At 40.3% G+C, this 23142-nt stretch overlaps 1 protein-coding gene across 3 annotated transcripts in view; it reads right to left on the bottom strand.

The window, feature by feature from the left end:
• TECPR2 (tectonin beta-propeller repeat containing 2) overlaps positions 1-23142 on the bottom strand; it is a 67368-nt gene that overhangs the window by 12110 nt on the left and 32116 nt on the right. For 2 of the 3 annotated variants that reach the window (XR_013346434.1, XM_077819392.1), the window contains exons 13-17: positions 22996-23137; positions 19738-19978; positions 16869-16958; positions 13331-13579; positions 7505-7653 (exon numbers count right to left, since the gene is read on the bottom strand). Coding sequence is in view for 2 of the 3 variants with exons in the window: in XM_077819392.1 (XP_077675518.1) it covers positions 7505-7653; positions 13331-13579; positions 16869-16958; positions 19738-19978; positions 22996-23137 (871 nt within the window). In the remaining variant the exon portion in view is untranslated. The remainder of the gene's footprint in view (positions 1-7504; positions 7654-13330; positions 13580-16868; positions 16959-19737; positions 19979-22995; positions 23138-23142) is intronic. The other variant, XM_077819393.1, reaches the window with a different exon arrangement.

Below are 23142 nucleotides of genomic sequence, written 5' to 3'. Positions count from 1 at the left end.
CCATGCTATTGGCTTGCTTATTTTCTATATGCTCAAGATTAAAAGTGGGGCAAAGCTAGAATAAAACCCGTTAAAGCCAAGCAAATTAAAAGGCGTGCCAAAAAAATTTTCAAATGGTTTATACTGTGTATATGTACTGGCAAAGACACTCGCACACAGCAAAATACAGCGTGGGGTAATAGAATGCTTTCAGGGGCATAGCTTCATTACTCAGGCATCACAAAGGTGAGAGTTATACAAGTCACCCTAAAGGATTGCCAATAGAGTCCTTATACCACCACATAGCGCGTATTTCGTGTATGTTAATATTTTACAGAAAAGCCACTATGAATATTTGAGAGAGAGTTTTAAAATATTTTGCTGGTATTATATTTGAATCCTTCCACTTCTAGGTCACCTTAATGCTCTAGCGAAATAAGAGTGTTAAATGCAGGTATATGGTTGCAATAGAAATACTATTTGGATATGAAGTTGTTTTATTTAGTTTTAGTACTTGATTATCAAGGATCAATTTTCCAAAAGGTAGAGTACTTTGGCATGCAAACACACATGCATATTTGTGCATGCAGATCTACAGTGGCACATACAATGACTAAAACTGCATGCACAATTTGGGCACTAAATACCTAAAAATCTATTTGCATGCCCAAATACCAGATTTGCACCTACAATTACAGTAACTGCACTTGAAAATATAGGGATTGCAATACAGAAACTAGTTCATATGTGAACCTCAGTCCTTAGCATTTAAGCTTCTGAACCTCAATAAGATCACCTCCATAGTTTTGGAAAGTATAGGATGCCTCATTGAAAAAGGAGGTTTCAGAGTAGCAGCCGTGTTAGTCTGTATTTGCAAAAAGAAAAGTGAGTTGCAGCTCACGAAAGCTTATGCTCAAATAAATTGGTTAGTCTCTAAGGTGCCACAAGTACTCCTTTTCTTTTTGTGTAAAAAGGAGGGGATTTTTCAGAGAAGCAAGCACTCTAGATTCTAGTTTCAGCTCTGTTCTATGCTGTCTGTGGTAATGGTCATCATCAAAGCAGTTTTTAAAAGTGTTAATCCATGTTATTTAAACATTCTTAAGAAGTTTGTGCTGCAAATGTCATAATGGAGCCAGTGAACAGAACCCTGCTAATTTTACAAGCCAACACAGTAGTTTCTCACTCTCCAAACTCACCAAAGTAAATACAAGTGACCTTGCAAAGCCATTTATTTATACAGACAGAGCAAAACTAGATATTCTATTAAAAATCACAGATTATTAAAAAAAAAAGTCTGTAGCTTAGTCTGCCGAATTAGGAACAAATGCTTTATGTCGCTGAAGTGCCTGGAATCCCACTCTGCATATAGCTAATGTTTCTAACATGGATGATTAATACACAGAAAGAACAGTGTCAGATCACATTTGGGCCAAAATACAAGCTTTGAAAATGGAGTTTTTTACTGAATATAAGGTCAACAGAAATGTTGCCATGACTATTTCATTTTCAGTTGGAAAAAAAAAATCAGTAAGCATTTCTCTGGAATGTTTGCAACACAAGCATTGAGCTAAGGCAGTACATTGAAGTCAAAAAGTTGAAGTTGACTAGAAATGGACCACAAACAAAATTGGAACCAATTCATTTATGCTCATGGTTTAACAGAGAAATATAAAATGTAGATAGTATCAAATTAAAATTTTAATAGTTTTAATAATCTGAATGTTATTTATAACAAATATGCTTTTTTCAAAAAAATTTTAAACTTGCAAGCATCTTCTTTAAACAGCCATTGTTCCAGGACTGAATATAGCTCTGAATACGAGACCAGCATCATTTCCATACTTTAACCTGATTCAAATCTGAGGGGACAACCAGAAGAAGCCTCGGAGAGGGGTTTTTTGTTTTAATTTTTTTTTTTTCATCTTAGCTGCTTGAAACAGCTCACATGTTTGAGCACAAGTCCAAGTGGAGAAGCTGAGGCATCCCTCAGGTGCACACTCGTGTTTAAGTTTAAGCACATGAATAGCCACATTGGTTTCAGTAGGACTGCTCACAAGCTCAAAGTAACAGTTATAAGTCTGTTTATAGTATTGGGGCCTTAAGGTATGTCTACACTGCAAAAAACCTCACGGAAGCAAGTCTCTTAGCCTGTCATTTGAGACCAACATGGCTACGATACCACCGCACACAAGAAATTCTATTGTAATACACAGACACAGCAGGGCAAGGATAAGGTTTGTGCGCTGAACTTCCTGTCTTTGGTGCAACAACAAGCAAAAGACTATGTTAATGTGACTAAAGGCTGAGATTTTAAAGATTAACATTATGAAAAAAATTCCTATGTCAAAAATGTAGCATGAGTGGTGGACCTTTAAAGAAACACAAGTACTGCTTGACAGGTTTTCTTCAAACTTTCCAAAAAACAAAACTCCCCAACCCATTTCCCCTTACATGAACAGTAAAATTTTTGCAATTACCCTTTGAACTGAAAGTTATAAACCTTTAAAAACAGGACCTTATAGTAACCCTGGCATCTCTCTCAACCACAGTTAAATGCATATAAAGACAGTTGAACAGGTATAGTAAGTATTAACAATGTGTTCCACCTAGAACAGTCACAATGCCTGATCTGGCTATTGCAGAATACAGAAAGTTGGTGAGTAAAATACATTGTGATTAATCTTCCTAACAAAAACAATGAACCAGGAATCTGTGTCTGTTATTACTAGTCCGATCTGAAAACTACAAGCAAATGTTGCTCAGAAGATACTCTTATTCTACAGACTTTGTCCCTTTGAAGGTCTCTCACTTCAGGTTGACTAGATCCAGTCCTTCTTGGCCTTTAAAACCAGATGAGTTTAAGCCTACTGTGAAATGAGCTGCACTGACTCTCTCAAGCATCCAGAAACTGGTGCTACAATTACAGTTTTGTGTGAATTTATGCCAGGATGAATCATTTTATATCTGTATCTCTAAATCTTGCATGAAAAGCCTCTATTCAGCAAATATTCCATCACACACCTAACTTCAAGCATGTGAGTAGTTCCACTCAAGTCAAGGCATGTATTTAAGTACCTTGTTCTAATCATTTTATAGAAAGCTGTGCCAGAGACAAGTTAGAAGTTGAAGATTATCTTTTCAGTTACGTAACCCTGAAAAGAGAATGGTTAAGGAATATTTTTTTTAAAAAAGAGCAAGGCATAGATTTATCTGACGGGAAAAAAATATTCACAGACTATATTGGTGAAAATATGTCAAAAGATGGATGCACAGGTGGATACATTTCAAGAACCCTGATTTGATCTGAAGTAACAAGCAAATGGATATTTGAAGGAGGAATGACTCCCAAACTTCATGTTTTGAAGATATTCATTAAAAATTACTACAATGAACAAGCCTGTTGATTTCAAGGTAAACACTTGCTTTTTGGGCAAATAGCTTAAAGAGAAGAAAGTGAAAATACCAGTTTAAGATGAATGTTTTTAAAAGAAACACACAGAACAACATCATGCACTACAGTAATCTAGTCCCAGAGTCTTCAGGGTATGTTGAAAACATTTTTGATACCAATAAGAGTAGCTATCAAACACATGACAGGCTGCACTTATAATTCCTGCACAGTGACAGTAGCAATAGCTTAAAACAAAAAATACTGAAAGGCTAGAATTCTTAGCAAAAGCAGCTTAGAGTATGTTAATATTGGCTTTCTTGACCAATAGGAAGAGGAAAATTCTGTGTCTCACTGGACAATGGAATCAGTTTGAAACAAAGACTTTAAACAGTTTTTATTAAAAGTGTTGAAAGTGAGAGTGTGTATGTGTGCGCACACATATATGAATGATTGCCTGCTAATTAAAATGTTTCCGTTACAAAGATGGTTTCAACAAAATAAAATCCTGATATTAAAGAAAAGCAAATACTTGAAAAGACACACTATGGAATTCTACATCATCTGAATAAGCCACTTTAGTGGGAGCCTTGATATGCTGTATTTATCCAGTTTCATTTATCTGTAACATGCACTGACTAAAACACTCATGTGGAGCATTCCCAAGTCATGGTTTGCCCTTTCAACCCCCCCAATTGAAAAAGACAGTTCTCTAAGAAAATCCTCTCCAACATTACTGCCTTGAATAGGTCCCACATGGCTAAGGAGGGCTGGCACCAGTTCCTCGAGAGGCTATCTGGACTAGTCTGTACGTTAGTCAGACACAAGTTACTAGAGTGTACTACCTTCCTGGCAGCATTCACAGTAGCACTGGAAAACATCTCTGGGATAGTCAGGCAAAATAATCTATTCGTATTGCAAATGAAAAAATCTTAGACTTGAGATGAATACTTCTGTGCTCCACTGTAAATACTTTAAAGACTAAGTCAAAATTAAAAATCACCCCCAATACAGAAATTGTTAAAAATGACAATAATACTGTAATATTCACTTCAGAAGACCTCTTCCCAAAATTCCAATTAAAGTTCAGAGTACCCAGTAAAGGCATGACCCAAAATTAGAGTCTGATATTGTGGAGTTCTCAGCACTTCCTGCCATGTGCTGAGCATTCTCAAGACCACTGAAGTTAATGGCATTCAGTTTATTTCATGGGACTGAAAGGGAAGAAGGGAGAATTTGGCACAGACCAACAGATTTACATGCTACATGTTTAACCTTAGAGTGTCATTTTGTTTCTTTTGTCTTTTTGATAAAAAGGTCAAAATACCTGAGGATTAGTACCAGTGAGTCAATCATGTTTCTACTTCATCTGCAAAGAGACTAAACAAGAACCAATATTAAAGAACCAGGAAGGTACTTGAAAGAAATGGAATCAGCCAATGTTATTTTGTTCTGCAGAAACTTTGCAAAAATGTTGAACAGCCTTACCGGGTCAGCCCAATGGTTCATCTAGCCCAGTATCCAGTCTTCCAACAGTGGCCAGTGCCAGATACTTCAGAGGGAATGAACAGACCAGAGAAATTATTGAGTGATCCATCCCCTATTGTTCAGTTCACGTTTCTGGCAGTCAGATGCTTAGGGACACCCAGAGCATGGCGTTGTGTCCCTGACCATCTTGATAATTGCCCTTGATGGACCTATCCTTCTTGAACTTATCTAATTCTTTTTTTAACTCAGTTATACTTTTAGCCTTCACAGCATCCCCTAGCAATGAGTTCCACTGTTTGACTGTGCATTGTATGAAAAAGTGCATCCTTATGTTTATTTTAAGCCTACTGCCTATTAATTTCATTGGGTGACCCCTGGATCTTGGGTTACGTGAAGGAGTAAACAGTCACTTTCTCCACACCATTTATGATTTTAGAGACTTCTATCATATTCCACTTTAGTCGTCTCTTTTCTAAGATGAGCAGTACCAGTATTTCTAACCTCTCCTCATATGGAAGCTGTTCCATACCCTAGTTATTTTTGTTGCCCTTCTCTGTACTTTTTCCAACTCTAATAAGTCTTTTTTGAGATGGGGTGACCAAAATTTCACAGTATTCAAGGTGTGGGCATACCATGGATCTATATAGTGGCATTATATGTTCTGTCTTATCTATTTCCTCGTGGTTCCTAACATTGTTAGCTTTATTGACTGCTGCTGCACATAAAACAGATGTTTTGAGATAACTATCTGCTATGACTCCAAGATCCCTTTCATGAGTGGTAACAGCTAATTTAGACCCAATCATTTTGTATGTATAGTTGGGATTGTGTTTTCCCATGTGCATTACTGTGTATTGATCGACACTGAATTTAATCTGCCATTTTCTTGCCCAATCACACAGCTTGAGAGACCCCTTTGTAGATCTTTGCAGTCAGCTTTTGACTCAACTATTCTGAGCAATTTTGTATCATCTGCAAACTTTACCTCTCACTGTTTACAGTAATGTTTCTTCTAAGGCAGTTTTAAGGATTGGTTACAATACACAATGAAATGTGAATGGGTCATAGATTTTTAACATTTGGCAGAAAATTATCTTAGAATTCTAACTGTGCTAAAATGGGTAAGTTTTCTCCTGGTGATAAAGTCAAGTTGAAAGACCAGACAAAAGTATGTAGATTTGTTGTTTGTTCTCCTGTGTGCTTAGGAGCCCTAATCATGGACCAAGACCCCTTTGTGCTAGGTATAGTACAAACAAAACAAAAAGCATGTGCCTGCCCCGAGGAGCTTATGATTGTTAAAAGTAGATTGCTTAGAGGAAATGAAGAAAAACCTTCAGGATTCACTAACTCAGACTACAAGAGATCATTTACAGCCAGTTACATGAACTTCAGCAGTACTCATCTGCTAATTAAAGAAAGCAGATGGCAGTTCACAAAATGGTCAAATAGTAGTCATCTAATTAGGTAAATCCTTTCCCTTCAATGATAGCCAGAGATTAAATGAAAAATTTGATTTAAACAAGGTAACTTCATTCCACCTTCTTCTTTCCATAACGTCTTTGTTATAAAGCAGAGTAGAGATTAGTAGGTGAATTGCTTTTCTCTGTTTATTTTGTAATTCTATGTCTACTTTATTATTTCTTTAGACTAGGTGTCTTTGAAACACTAAACTTGCATTTATAATTCATAAACATTCTATAACTGTATATCTGGACACGATATAGTGTAGTGTTATCTTTGTACTGTATATAAGCAATACAATGAAAGGCTCTCTGTATTTGCTAGAGTCAAATCATACCAAAAAGAGAGATTTCTGACCAGTCTAGTCAACGGCCTTATATAGCAGCTCTGTTAGGGCAAAGGTATCATTGACAGCTTTGAACATGTTTTGTAACTTTTAGAAGTGTAGAAACTACAAAATGGAACAGGCAGAAGTCTAGAAAACCACTGTTCAAGATTTTACAGCACTTAATCTAGTCTTCTCGCTGATCACAATTCTAAGGTGTTGGATAAGACAGGAAAGAATGAAACAAGTTTAGAAGAGACTACTAAGAGGGGATATGACAGTGATCTATAAAATTATGAAGGGGGAAGGGGAGTGTTATTTTCCCTTTCCCACAATACAAAAACCAGGAATCACCCTATGAAATTAACAGGCAGCAGGTTTAACACAAACAAGAGGAAGTACTTTTTCACACAACTCAAAATTAACTTTTGGATCTCATTGTCATGGGATGTGTGATGGCCAGAAGTATAACTGGGTGGGAAAAAAAAAAACAAAAAACAAAACAGATAACTAGGTAAGTTCATGGAGGATAGGTCCATTGATGGCTATTAGCTAAGATGGTCAGGGATGCAACCTCATGCTCCCAGAAGCTGGGAGGGGAAGACAGGGTTGGAACACCTCAACTGCCTTGTTCTGTACACTTCCCCTGAAGCTCTAGTACTGGCCACTGTCAGAGACAGGATACTGGGCTAGATGGACTATTAGTCTGACCCAGTACGGCAATTTTTATGTTCTTAAATTCAGACTTTTTTGGGTCCTCCATCTATCATCATCTTTTCAGAAAGAAAAGTGTTGAAGTTCCTTGATTTTCAAGGCAGATTGCTAAATTATCACATTTAAAAAGTTATGATTGACTGTTTTACCTGTGCAGGTGGCTCAATCATTATCCACGCAGGAAGCATCAAACTTGGGTTTAGAGGCTGAGTTCCTACACGGAAGTAAACGCCGCCACTAGTATCACAGGCCCAGATGTGCTGATTTCCACATGCCAAACTGGTCAATTTTATAGCTCCTAATGATGAAGAAAGAGACTGTTAATAATTTGGCATTATCTTTTTTAATTCAGCTAATAATCTCCACTGTAGAATTTGAAGTTTAATTTTACAGAAGTATTTCTAAAAAACTAACAGTCAGAGAAGTTATCAGTATAATCGAGAACATTTGCATACAACTCCTGCCTAACTATAAAGCAAATGGGGGGAAAATTAAGATCTCATTTACATTTCATGCATTTATTCTAGAGATTTTTTCTCATCTATCTAAAACAGCCTATTTCATGCAGTATCCTGCCATTGACCAACAACATTTTGACAGTGCATAATGTTCTATCGCTGCTGCTAGAGAACAATGCAATTCAAATGATTATCGTCAGCAGGGAGTAAGAGGCAGAAACCATATGAAATATAGTTTTTTTCTATGCTTAGAGAGACAAACTTTCATGCGACCTAAAGTGAACTCTCTTCTGTAGCTAGTCATACTTATACAATCTTAATGGTCTAGGTCTATAAATACATGTCAGCAATGAACATGGTAAATGTTACCAGAAAATGCAAAGGGTGGGTTAACATCTCAAGGTTAACATGCCTTCATTACTTGTGTTGAGTATAAAACCTATCTGAAAAGTATCTCCCTATTTGTGTCACACAACTTCCTTATTTTATAGTGGTCACAAGAAAACTCCTATCAATGCTTTAATCCTACGTAAAAACAAGCAACATGAAGGCATATAGCTCTGAAACAAGTGTGTTCCAGAGTTCTTAATTTTATTCTCTCTTTCACAACCGGATTACAAATACCCATCAAATTAAGCTGTGAAATGTCTGTGATTTACAAGGATGGGAAAGAAAGCCTATATGATACTGTAGACTGAAATGCTGTGATCTTGAGAATTCTTACTCTTTTATTCATTTACTTTTAAAAACATCCATACTATCCTTTACAGTTAACATTTGGATTTTTTTCTAGTGTTAGGAAGGCATGCATAATGTTAAGTAGTGGAAGAGATGAACTAACAATGCTGTTAGGCTGTATACTGAATGCTTTGGTCAGATGCCAAATTAAAGAATCTGAGAATAAATCTCACTGGTTTATTAAATGTTCACTGTTTGGGATACCTGTTATTGGACATAATGTTCACTTGGGGGAAGTGATATCTGGCAACCAACTCTTCATAAAGCACATCACATAATAAAGTTGCATCTTCTAATCAAAGTGAAAAGTATCCCTTAAATTGTATGCGTATAGCATTTATCTGAGTACAGATACTACAAGCTTTTAGCAATACATTGTAGAAAAAAGACACTAGCTCTATACAGCTTTAACTTTTAGTTTGTTATAATGGTGAATGGATTCATTCCTATATCAAGACTATTTGGTATTTAACTGTTTTTGCTTATTGGCTCAAAGGAAAGATTTTACGGCTTATTTCTAAACTCCTTTATTTTAAAAATAATCAGAGTTCAAAATTCTATAGCAAGGAGCACAAATTTCTACAGCAGTTAGAGGTCTGACATACAGCTACAAAGTTACTATTTAAATAAAGCCTCATTACTCCTTGCAGCACAAAGTATGTCTGACAGCAATAGTTTTATGAGAGAGAAGATGGGTAAGGTAATATATTTATTGAACCAACTTCTGTTGGTGAAAAAGACAAAACTTTCAAATTCTAGAGAGCTGAAGAATAAATAAAAGATTACCTCTCCCACCTTGTGTCTCTCATTCTGGGACCAACATGGCTACAACACTACAAACAGTAATAGTTTTGTCACGTGATCTCTCAGCTGTTTAAATGTTTTGATCCAAATAAGCATCAGCTCACTCAAACATGGAGTCATATGTCACTTACATGGCATTGCTGGTATTACTAACCTCTAAAGTAGAATATGACATTCCAAAATACAAACATTACGTAAACATTTTCAGCTTTTTTTTCCCTCCCCTCTTATTGCTTTTACCTTCGGGAAAGGTCATGCTAACCACCATTCATCCACAAAAGAGGACAGAGGTATCTCTATGCGTGATTCAGATACATTGTTTATTGTTGAATTGTAAAGGTCATTCTACTGCATTTAGAAACCTTGACACTGATAGTGTAAACCTTAATCAAAACAATTTACCAGATACTATTCTACAGTACATAGTATAGGGACTGGAGAAAGGTGAAACTGACATAATACAAAATATTTCAGCATTTATTCTGGGAACATGCTCATCCAATTCCAAAGTCTGCATCTCTTTTTACAACAGTTACATGAATGTTTCAAGACAGTTTACCACTTTTAAAACTTTTCCAGGAATAAAATTTAGCATCAAGATTTGACAATAATTATTTTATTATAGTTATTAAGTTTCTTGGGCCACAATGTAACAAGCTAAAGACCTGATTCAATAAATCACTGCATGTGGATGCATTGCTGTGCCTGCACAGAGCCCCACTGACTGCAGAGATGGACCTGAATATATTAAATTGAAGGACTGTGTCCCAAAATGGTAACAAGATGATGTAAGATGTTTTATTGCACCAATCAGCTACGGTCAATGATTTTTTTGCCTTTTCCCCCTCCCAATGGATAAATGATCTGTAACAGAATCATTTCTTAATCCAGTGGTCACCAACCGGTCGATCACGATCGACTGGCCGATCCTAGAGGATCTCCCAGTCGATCACGATCTCTGGTGGTGTAGTGGGGCTGCCGCTAAGGCAGGCTCTCTGCCTGCCAGCCAGCCCCACACCACATCACTCCTAGAAGTGGCCAGTGTGGCCCCACAGGCAGGGGTACAGGGGTCTCCCTCCACATGCTGCCCCTTTCTGCAAGCACTGCCCCTTCAGCTCCCACTGGCTGGGAATGGGGAGCTGCGGCCATGCAGAGCTGTGGGGGTGGTGCTTGCAGAGAGGGGCAACACACAGAGCCACATGCCCCCCGTCCCTTTCCCACAGGGGCTGCAGGGGGACGTTGGCCCCTTCCAGGAGTGGCGTGGGGCCAGGGTAGGTAGGGTGCCTGCCTTAGCTGAGCTATGCTGCATTGCCAACTGGTAGCTGCCGGAGGTAAGTGCTGCCCGGTGGGAGGCCATACCCCAGGCCCTCCCGGAGCCAGCACCCCGAACCCTTGCCCCAGCCCAGAGCCAGCACCCCGTATCCCCTCCTGCACCCCAACCCCCTGCCCCAGCCCTGACGCCCTCCAAGAGCCAGCACCCTGTATCCCCTCCTGCACCCCAACTCTCTGCCCCAGCCCAGAGTTCCCTCCTACACCCAAACTCCCTCCCAGAGCTTTCATCCCACACTCTCCCCTGCACCCCAAACCCCACCCCAAGCTCAGCCCAGAGCCCCCTCCCACACTGCAAACCCCTCAGTCCCAGGCCAGAGCTCGCACCCTCTCCCAAACCTCAACCCCCTACCTGAGCTCGGTGAAAGTGAGTGAGGGTATGGGAGAGCAAGCGACGGAGAGGAGGGGATGGAGTAAGCGGGGCGGGGCTTTGGAGAAGGGGTGGGGTAGATCTTGGGTTGCCCTTAAATTCAGAAAGTGATCTTGGGCTTAAAAAGTTTGGAGACCACTGTCTTAATCCTTAAACCGTATGTCAACTATTTGGGAATTTTGTTTATAGAAATCAATACTAGAAGGTATTTATGGTTATTTGAGTCAGTTAACGCACGTATAGTGCATACAACTATTGTAAGATACACTACAATAACATCTATAATTCACTGTAAAGATATAACTAATCAAATTTCTATGCAGCCACCAATGTATGTCAAGAAAGAAAAATACCAGTTTAAATACTCCTGACCCATCATGAGAATTCCTGTAGTCTTTTCAGGAGTTTACATATTGTAGCAATGACTGAAATGACTCCCAGCTCATAAGCCAATTTACATTTTACTGTCTATTCTCTAGCCCTCTCCCTGCTCACTGGCTCCCAAAGACAGGTTGCTCATGCTAGAGAATTATTTGCTTAGTATAGTCTGGAGTCTTCTACTACAAACCTCCCTGATCCCCCACCACCACCACCACATGATTTACATCTAATATGTCATTCAAGTCCTGGATATCTGAGAAGTGAGAAATGTACCAAAACAGATCAAGTGCAGCGTGGGCTACTGTATGTAGCAACAGAGTGGGACTGAGGAGACATAAGTTCTATTCCAAGCTCTGCTCCAAGTCTGCTGGGTGATCTTGGGCAAGTTACTTCACCACTGTGTCTCAGTTTCCCTTTCTGTAAAGGGAGGATAGTGATACTTACCCCTCCTTTGTAAAGTGCTTGACATTTACTGATGGAAAAGCTATAACAGCTAGGTATTAACCATGAAATTGAAATATCATCACCTAGACTGCTAGAAAATAATAATCATGACTACAAAAGTGGTCCAAGCCCTGCTAGGCAAGTGAGGGAGCCTGTTAGTGACCTCACTCATGAACCAGTGAATGTGCAACAGCTTGAGAGGCATTCAAATTTAAGACATCTTGGCAGCTGGGAGCCAGTCCAATTTAAAAAAAAAAAAAAGGGTCATATTCCAGGCTGAAAACTTGAAGCTTTAAACATGGACAATGTTTTTTCTGTACATAACTTATGACTGATTTTTTTTTAATATGAAGATTAAAAATGTTAACTGTTTATATAATTATGTTATAGAAAATGAAGTCTGCTGCTTATGCTTGCCTAGCTTAAAGCCAGCTGAACCAATTTTGATCCAACTTTAAAAAAATTCAGCTTTGATCTGATGCCAAATGCAGAAAATTTCGTCCCAAAGGAAATGTGAAGTTAAGAGCCAATTTGGAAGTGATGTTAGAAAGGACTTCATTCAATTATGTCACTTTTGAATGAATCAATTCACTTGTCTCCAGGAGACTTGCATACAATATAGCGTGGCAGCTAATGAACAGTGCACAACATTAAAGACTTTAGGACAGGAAGTAAAGACATAGCCAACTGAGAGAGACTATCAAAGAAATATACATGTAGAATAAATTGGCTAAACTGCTAAGCAGCCAGGATACCCCATTGCTTATGGAGAGTGTCATATTGGGAGAATGTTTTAATGACCACAAGCAGTCAAGGACTAGGATTTTATGTCTTATCCAACCAAAGACAGCAACTTCAGCAGCACCACATTCCCCCAATGTCATGCTGAGGCATAAGTTCAGTATCAACTTGAACAGAAGAACATCACCAACTGAATCACTAGTGCTGCTTTCTGAAACAGGTTTCCTTGAAGGATTCCCACCCAAGTACTGACTGCTTTGCCTGATAAAAACAAAACAAAAAATACCCTTTACAAAATACCATCAAGTGAACAATGAACACTTAATACTACCTTCATAGCAAAAGGCTATCTAAAAGCATGCCAGCTATTGGAAAACCCTGGGATTTTTTCTGACATTTGATAAAGTTGGAAAATTCTACATCTTTACTAATACAGCAGTTATTTTCAGGTGTTATTAAATTCAATAAATCTTAAAATTTAAATTGGTATTTGCAAAGCCAATGAAAAATGCAGCAGAATATTTTTTAAAAACCTAAAAAGAAAAGGAGTACTTGCGGCACCACGAAAGCTTATGCTCAAATAAATTGGTTAGTCTCTAAGGTGCCACAAGTACTCCTTTTCTTTTTGCGGATACAGACTAACACGGCTGCTACTCTGAAACCTTTATAAAACCTGTTTGCTTAAAAATAAGTTGAGTCTTTTCGCTTACCACAAAAAGCCATACCTAGCTGAGAAAGGTCCAGTTTTGTCCAGTGCATCCCAGCTGGGCAACTTGGCGAAAGTGTTCTGATAAAGATCTGTCCTTGTTTATCCAAACCCCATATGGCATCCTGGCAGGCTGAATAACACACCATTTCAGCATCAGGCGGTAGCTGAACTGAAGAAGGATGGAACTGAGGATTCTGATCACTGACACAAAACAGATCCTTGTTGCTTTGGCATAGCCACAGAAAGCTTCCTATGGAGAGAACGTGTGTGTTATTGTTAAAATCACTCCTAATCTACTCTCTAATACTTACATAGTTGTTTCACTCTGTTTTTAAATGCGCTCTGCACTTAATGGTAAACTATCAGTCTTCTGAAACGTATTCTTCGGTCAAGATTTTCTAACCTAAATTCCTAGATTTAGGCATCTAAAATAAGTGGCCTGATTTTCAGAAGTTTTGAGTATTTAACACTGAGAGTAAAAATTAGTGTTTTTACATATCCACACCCACACCCCTGCGACCACTTCTTTCTGTCATCCTACATTGCTTGCAATCTCTTCTCCCAAATTCAATTGCTGCTTTGGTTTTTCCCCTGTATGATATTAGCACTTGTTCAAAACCAGACACTCCTGCCTAAGCAAAAGTTGCTAAACAGGCCTATCCTAAACAAAGGAATGTGTGTGTGTTTACCTCAATTTACATATAAGTAGTAAACAGGTCCTCAAGATAGCAGGAGGAGGAGAAGGCAGGAAACAGAATAATTTGCATTTTAGTGAACAAGTGGGAGACCAAAGAGCACAAAACCTCCTTCACCACCAGACTGCGTGTTGCCTTCCTCACTGTTTGGATAAACTTTACTTTGAGGGGTAACCTTCAGAATAATCCACTTCAAAGGTTCATTGGACTATAGAAGAAAGTGGCAGAAAACCAAGTTCTCTCTTTCACCCAAGACAACAAAGGTGCACTTTTGGGCCTCTGGGAGTGCTCCTGACCAAGGAGTGGATCAGTCACCATCTTGCTGGAAGACTGTGGGCGAAGGAGGCCATCTTAAACAAAGCCTTGAACGAAAACATGCTAGGTTAAATTTTAGACGCATGTTTTCATTTTTATTTGCTGGTAACGATTCTATCTCATACATGAATACACTTAAAATCCTACCTTCTTTCATTAATAAACTTGCTTTATTTTAAATCTAAACCAATCCAGTGCTTTATTTAAACTGAAGTGTTTGGTAACTCCAGTTAAAGCAGAAAACTCTTGAATATTGACTCCTTAAAGGGACAATGGACCTTAATATCCCTCTGACTGTTCCAGGACAGGGCTGGACATTTCAGAACTTATGTTTCTGGGAAAAGTTGGGACTGGGGAATCACTATGCCAATTGTTAACCAAGGCTGGTGGAAGCCAGTGGAAATCTGTGGTATTGCAGATAGGTTCTAGGATGGGCCTCCATCCTCCATTTTTCTTTTGGGTTAAGAAGTAATGGGAGTAAAAACCCTTCCTCATGTTGTGGAGGAACTTGTTCCACAGCACCTAAGTGTAGAAGACAGTTTACTTGTTAGAAGGTGCCCATGAAAAGGGTCCCTGAACAGGGACGAGGAGGGAGGGAAGTAAAAGGAATCAAGTAGCCTGTGTGTATGATTTCTAGGGTTCACTTGTCAGTGATGATGGAAGACCACGTTGAGTAAAAGGGAGTCAGACAATCCCTGATGTGGAAGATGGATGGTGTCATCAGCTCTGTAGAGTGGGAAGTTCATTCAGATCCTTGACCAAGCCCTCAAATTTGTTGCTTTGAGTATAAGATTAAGTAACCGAACTGGTAAGCTAAAACTATGCTAGTAAACAATTTTAACGCTAAGTGAGCTAACTTCATGACACTTCTGGGAACACCATCTCAGGACGGTTGAAAAAGAACCGAGGAGGTCAGGTTGTGTGCACGCTAGATGAGGTGCCAATGGTGCTGCGAGACGGGGATCGTGCATGCTGAAATTCTCCAGTCAAAGGCACTGAGACGCACCAACACCTGAAGTGGAGTACCTCTGGGCATCACTTGAAAAACACAAACCAACCAACCAACCACAATTTGCACCATGGCAGTTTTCTGCTTGATATACAGTAAACTGCAAATTACAGCTTACTTAGTCTACTGGTGGCTGATCATGAATGGCGGAAACTGAGGCAAATACAGATAAGGCCTTAAGTACCTTAAATATTTCAGAAGTGTTTCCTTAACATGAATCCACCCACCTGCCTAACAATATATTGGACAGATTACTTTCAAAATGTATGCAACTAAGGGAAGGTTTATATGTTTTTTAGAGAAGTTACATTTATGCTTTAAAAATAAAATAGAATGATAGTTTTTTTCAGTCCCAGAGACAAAGAGGAAAGATGTGGTTAAGGCACTGGACCTAGAATCAGGAAATCTGGAGTTCCATTCCCAGTTCTAAACACAGGATCTTGATTGATTTGGGGCAAGTTATTCTCTCTCTCTCTGTTTCTCCTTCTCTAAAATGGAGATATTTCTTTCTCACAGGAGTGGTGGTGAGGCTCAGTTTATATCAGTGATGCTGTGGTGAAAAGTATATAAATAAAATACTTTTAAGAAACCACCCTATTTTATTTTTATGCTGTGCTGCAGTCTTCCAGTGATGATGATGGCAAAAACTGAAGGGGGTGTCAGTTCACTCGCTGGAGAGTGTTACTGACTCCAATAACCTAATAGGTTAGGCTACCTAGCCTCTTTCCCGCTAACTGGGTGGTGCTGCTTTAAATGAATCGACTTCCCTAGCACCAAAGAGTCATCATTAGCAGCAAGTGTACAGATTAGAAACCCAATATAGAATATGGTACTGAGGGCCAAAATTAGCATAAGAACAAATATGGTAAAATCCAAATGGTTGATGAGAAAATGTGAATTACTAAATTTCTCCCATCTTCATCCATTAAAGCACCTCAATGGGATTTGTGGATTCATCTTGTACTACAGCAATGTATGGAAAGCGTCTAGCATATTGTGGCACCACAGGACATAATAAATAAATAGGTCAGTACAAAATGTCGAGTCCTCAAATTGAGTTTTGCTACCAAAGCCTCCACTCTCCCTACCTCCCTGCCAATCTTTGGAGGTAGACCTACTGATCCCACCAACTCCTTAGCCTCTATGCACACCACATCCATTACAGTAATATTTGTTTTTCCCTCCACATTTAGTGGCTCAGCACCCCTCCAAATGAGGGATATATAACTTCAAAAAGACACTAAACACTTTATTCCTTGCATGAGCCAGTAAGGATGCTCAAAAAGCAGCACACCTTATTCAAGGCCATTCCACTGCAGTCCCACCATGATTTATCTCCAATAACTTAGACAGAAGGAAATTCTAGCTTGTTCCAAAAATATGGGATTTCTGCACACCGATAGACAAAAACTCTGGATTAGTTCTGCATTATGGAACCTGTTAGTACCATTTCAGCTATCAACTCTAATGCATGAAGTCAGTTTAATTATGGTATAAGCTTATATTGAAGATTCACTAACCTTCTTTAGTTGGAGCTGAGGAAGCTAACACAAAAGCCCATTTTGTGGCAGAAACAGTACCTCGAGGCACAATATTATTCCAATATGTTCCTGAAAAAGAGAGCAAAACAATCACCGCCATGAATCACACACTTTGCAACTTAAATGTTATGACAAAGTCTTTTGTTAGAAATATTTTTTAAAAGTTCTGAGGATTTCTGTTATAATCAACTATTAAATTTATTTGTTCTAATCAATATCTGATATTGCTGTGGCCAAAACACATTATAAAACCAAATGACTATTTATTAAGATTGATTTCCCACCAGTTCATGCTCATAGGTTTGAGAGATTTTTCTTGTTTAAAAAAAACGCACACACACACACACCATTTTTCATTAAGTGCATTTATGTCACTAGACAGTTTGTTACATTATCATGGATGAACACCAAATCAGCACATAGATGAAGAAGTCATTGCAACAGGGATACTTTCAGGTTCAATGTTGAAACATTTGGCAACTGTTTATATTTGTGAATTACACCATGTAGTAACGAAATCTGAAGTCTAAAATAGAACTAAAATCTAGTGCAAAGATTGTATCTGCTGCTTCTCAGCCCTGTTTGGAGGTTCCCCTTTGTTGCAAGCTTACATGAAATGATCCGTTAGAGGTCACCTTTTGTTCTAAGCACTAGCAGCAGTTTTGACCCAATACTTACAGCTGAAGGTTGTGCTGACTCTTCAGCAAAATACTTTGTTTAGATTTACAAAGGTCACATAGACAAAAGTGAGGAGGATGTTCTTTCCCATCAAATGCCAAGTTTGTTACTTGCAACCTTCTGCCCTTCCAGGGATACACAACTATAATTAACTTTACATGATCGGTAAGGCTAAGATTTAGTCATGGGTATTTTTAGTAAAAGTCACGGACAGGTCACGAGCAAAACACAAAAATTCACGGCCCGTGACCTGTCCATGATTTTTACTATAAACACCTATGACTAAATCGCTGCTCCTACGGCTCCACTGCTCTTGGGTACCCTTGCTCCGGCGGCAGGGGCTGACTGCCCCCAGCGGCCCACTGCTCAGGCGCTCCCTGGGGCCAACCACCCAGGGCTGTCCGAGCAGCAGCCAGTGCAGCTCACCCCAGGGCCGCTCCAACAGCGGCTGACGTGGCTGGACCTGGGGCCAGCTACTCAGGTGGCCCTGGGGTCAGCTGCACTGGATGTTGCGCAAGTCACAAAGGCTGCGGAAAGTCGTGGAATGTGTGAATTCCACGACCTCTGTGCCAGAATCACAGCCTTAGTGATCAGCAATGCCAGTCATTTATTAGTCTTGTGAAATGCAAAAGCCAGTATGTTGCCCATTCCCACTTAAATGACAAAAACAATGTTAACTTCTTGCGCTTATGGCCAAATCTCACCTAAACTGAACTGACTGGGTACCATCCACAAACTGAAAGTTCTGCAGAGCGAACAAGTCACACTTCTCATTGGGAAGACATTTTTTTTTTATTAGACAAATACAATTCCATACAGATGTTTCCTCTTTAAAGTTGGTATAAAATATTAGTAACCCAACAAGTAAAGCATATCTAAAAGAAAAACATCTGCACAACCTGCAGAGATCTCTTCAGATGGCTTAGATGTCAACCAATAAGCTTTCCAGCATCAGTTTTCTGCAAGTCTTTTCTTATGCCTGTTTAAATACATGTCAAGCACTTCTATCTAGTTTAGTGCTTTAGGAATCATGAAAGCTACTCTTAAATCTTAATCACACACACACACACACAGACGGAAGGAACAGGAGTATTTTTTGACAGATTCGCTGTGTAAATACTGGGTACAGTACTACATAATCCTTCACATCATCTAATGAGAGAGAATCCTAAAGGAGTGGCTAATCTGGCATCACTTGGCTACTATGCTAATATGCTGCTATCAAGAGGCCATCAGGTAAACTTTTTTGGTAGAATAAGACGACAGTTTCTATACCCAAGTTTAGTCATATAGCTTTAGGAACATCTCTCTCAAAAGGACAGAGAAAGAATACAGCTCTAAGCAGCCTCCAACAAGTCTAGAGAAATCCGTTTGAGAATTACTTTACTGTTTGATCAGGACTCTTCACCTGGTTCCTTCAAAGAGGGAAATTCTACTTAGAGCAGTACATTGACAGAACAAATCAGAATGGCTTGAAGACACAACTGAAAATGCACCTAGACCTGCAGATGAAGCCAGGATTGCATGAAATGAGAGCACAAAAGTTAGAGGCTTCTGGCAGTAGACCAAATCAGTCGTGAGCTACAACATTCATCAGCCAGGCTAAAGTCATTAACTGTCTTGTCTTAGTTGTCTTGTCTCAGCATGTTCTCTCATCGAATCATAAGTAAAATCTATTGCTCAGTTTCCTAGACACATTTCCCAAAGTGATCACTATATTATTATTACTTATATACAGCACCATATATAGGTAACATAGTACCTAGCAGCCCTAGTTATGGACCAAAACTCCATTGTGCTAGGTGCTGTAGTGCATGATATCAATATGTAACTCTTTTTAATTCAAGATATGGGTGCATGCACTGAAAGAAGCAGTATGTTTGTGGAAAGCATAACAAGCTTGAGCAACAGGCTCCCAAACTTGCCTTCCTCACAGTACTACTTTTAAAAGGGCAATTACTCACACCAAATGTTAAGACAGCATCCCTCATTACTGTCTGCATACCCACTCTAGTTTAAGGAAAGGAAGCTTTTGCAACTTGCTCTTTAATTTGCTGTGGCTGAATTTTACCATGGGTAGGCTAGGGGAATGGTAAGGGGTGCAGAGTGGATGTGCTAGTTAGTTTCTTTGATTTTTAAAAAAACCCAACAGGTGTAAAAATGCACCAACCTATTAGACTTCCCTTTGCTACATGGAACTCGTTTTTGCCTGAAGAGATCCAGACCCCACTACTGTTGACTCCAAGAAGGCTTGGCTGACATTGAAGCTGCTGTGACCAAAATGCCATTCGAAGTTTCTCCGCCACCTTCTCTACTGGAGCCTGGGCCGCTGTTGCCACTGTGTGGGTAGCATGGATTATCGTCTGGAAGAGGCTGCATTGGTCAAACACGACGTAATCTGTAATGCTTACCTGGAAAAAAAATGTTCTGGATAATCAGTTAAACTAGTGATGAGTTACAGGACCTTCCATAAAAAGCATGGCAAACTATATATGTTGCACAGGTGATGCATGGGGGGAAGTGCCCATATTTTCCCCTTAGCCCTGCTTCCTCCTCTGCAGAGGAACGTGCCGGACAAGAGCAGTGACTTAAGGCACTCTATGACGGTCGATGAGTTTGCCCACATAGGCTGCGTAAAGGGAGGGCAGGGGGCAGCTCCCGTTGACTCACCACACAATCCACGTGGGGAAACTGACCAGCAGGCACAGAGCGCCTGGTGTTGGTGCTCACTCACTTCCGCCTCAGCACCTATTGGGGGCAAGGAGGAATGTTTTGGGGAGGGGGAGAAGCCAGGTGTTCTCTGCTAGCAGGTAAGCTTCCCCCTCATGATCAGTGTATGGGGAGGGCAAGAAAGCAGTGACCCAGGAGAGCCAGGCAGCTGAACTGCTTCCCAACCATCTGTGCATGTACAGCCCAGTTGAGTGACAGAGTGAATTACTCTTGGGGGGAATTGGAATTCTGCACCTGGCTCAGCTGCTGGTGGCCGGGAGGAAAGAAGGGAGAGAAGAGAAACAGGACTTCCTCTTCCCCTGGAGCAGCTGGCACCAGGTCAGATTCACTCCAAGAAACCTCCCCGGCTGCAGGAAGCTCCGCAACCCTCCCCCGGTTCCTGTCCCTATCACTCCTCAGGCATGGGGACAGGGAAGGGGTCACTGTCTGGGGAGCTGCCCCCCACATCTGCCCAACCCCTTTGCATTCAGACCCCCTCCATGCACACACACCCAGAACTTCCTCCACTGAGCCCCCAATGCCCAGACTCCCCTGTCAAGCTGCTCCCACACACTTGAATCCCTACCCCATCTAGCCTCACCCTCCACACCTGGATCCCCCATGGAGGCCCACCCCCATACTCACCTGGATCCCCCACCAAGCCTCACTCCCCCACACCTTGCCGCCCCAAATATAGACGTCAAACTATGCTTATGATAAAAAGATGCCTCATCTGCCTTCTGCATAGGGTTCAGGAATATCAGAAACAACGTTCCTGAGTGAACCTCTGGAACCTCTCTACTGAGTGAGTGGAGGAAAAAACAAGCTTGATTCCTCTTGAGTTTTGATGGATTTAAGTTTTAGGAGCCTTGATTACAAACCAGAATCACATAACAGATAACAGCTTCCTATATAAATAAAACAAAAAAACAACTAACCAAAAACAAACACCTGCCCAAAATTTCTTAGTATTTTTATCTATTTCAAGTACTGCAGAACTCTGCTGCACCTGAAGTCCCCTCATCTGGGGAATGGTCAGAGAGGAAAAAAAGAATCTCTCCTCTGAAATTGTCCTGGAGCCTGGCATATAGTCTTGGATCTTCATATAGCTTCATTTAGCTTCCCCAGAGGAAGAATATCCATGTGACTCACGTGAGCTGTTTGAATTCATGTTAATGGTTTTCAGCAACTGCTCCCTAGGGGCCCTCACCTTATACGGTTAATTGCCCAAGCTCCATTATAAGCAACTAAATATAACCATGCTTTGGAGCATTCCAAAATAGGAGGCAATTCCTGCTTTTATGGGAATGTGCATGAAGGTAAGACAACTTACTGATTAAATTAGATGTCATCTCAAAATCATGTTGTCCATGCTGCTCCAATATAAGATTCCATATACATACAAAAAGAAAAGGAGTACTTGTGGCACCTTAGAGACTAACCAATTTATTTGAGCATGAGCTTTCGTGAACTACAGCTCACTTCATCGGATGCATACCGTGGAAACTGCAGTAGACATTATATACACACAGAGACCATGAAACAATACCCCCTCCCACCCCACTGTCCTGCTGGTAATAGCTTATCTAAAGTGATCATCAAGTTGGGCCATTTCCAGCACAAATCCAGGTTTTCTCACCCCCCTCCCCCCCACACACACACACTCACTCTCCTGCTGGTAATAGCCCATCCAAAGTGACCATTCTCTTCACAATGTGTATGATAATCAAGGTGGGTCATTTCCAGCACAACCTGGATTTGTGCTGGAAATGACCCACCTTGATTATCATACACACTGTGAAGAGAGTGGTCACTTTGGATGGGCTATTACCAGCAGGAGAGTGAGTGAGTGTGTGTGTGTGGGGGGGGGGGGGGGGGCGGAGGGTGAGAAAACCTGGATTTGTGCTGGAAATGGCCCAACTTGATGATCACTTTAGATAAGCTATTACCAGCAGGACAGTGGGGTGGGAGGGGGTATTGTTTCATGGTCTCTGTGTGTATATAATGTCTACTGCAGTTTCCACGGTATGCATCCGATGAAGTGAGCTGTAGCTCACGAAAGCTCATGCTCAAATAAATTGGTTAGTCTCTAAGGTGCCACAAGTACTCCTTTTCTTTTTGCAAAGACAGACTAACACGGCTGTTACTCTGAAACCTGTCATATACATACAGGGGAAGATATTTTTGACTAAATCACTCAGGAAAGACAGGCGGAGGAGTGGACAATCCGCCTCCTCCAGAGATGATCGGGGGAACAAAGACCCAGGAACATAAGTAAGGATGTAAACAACATGATCAGGGATTCTATACTGATTCCCGAGAATAAGCCCAGTAAGAATTGTTTTTGTCATCATTTTCCCTCACAGGCTCTGTGGCTGAAGAAAGCAGCCCTGTGTGCTTTGGAAATAGTTGGATTAGGTGAAAGAAGCCTCCTTGCCTTTTTTTTTTTTTTTTTTTTTAATTTGGCTAAAGGAAACTGTCCTGTCACTGTTTTAATTTTCCTCTGGCTGATACTGGAATGTTTTTAACTCCTTTCAGGGACCAGATTTAAAAGGGGCCTCAGCACCCACAGCCTGGTGGTTCCATTACATGTGTATTAATAATGCTTGTAAGCCTCCAAGCAATTATTTCTTGATATTTTTAGGTCGGGATCCCTGCAAGAAAACATCACAACGATGGAACGGTGGACTTTACTGAAAGCTGAATAAGGAGTACATACTTGCCACCAATGGTCATCATCTCCTTGTGGTTTCTTTGAAACCACACCAGTTCTGAACCACAGATTTCCATGTATGTCCAAAGCCCATAACGTCTGTTGGTCTCCAAGAGTAATACACACTGGTTCCAAAGCTTGCATTTCACTGCA

This window comes from Eretmochelys imbricata, chromosome 6 (assembly GCF_965152235.1).
Source record: "Eretmochelys imbricata isolate rEreImb1 chromosome 6, rEreImb1.hap1, whole genome shotgun sequence".
In the NCBI taxonomy this organism is placed as follows: Eukaryota; Metazoa; Chordata; order Testudines; family Cheloniidae; genus Eretmochelys; species Eretmochelys imbricata.
Note: the sequence above shows the minus strand (reverse complement) of the source record. Positions and strands in the feature narration are given on the sequence as shown.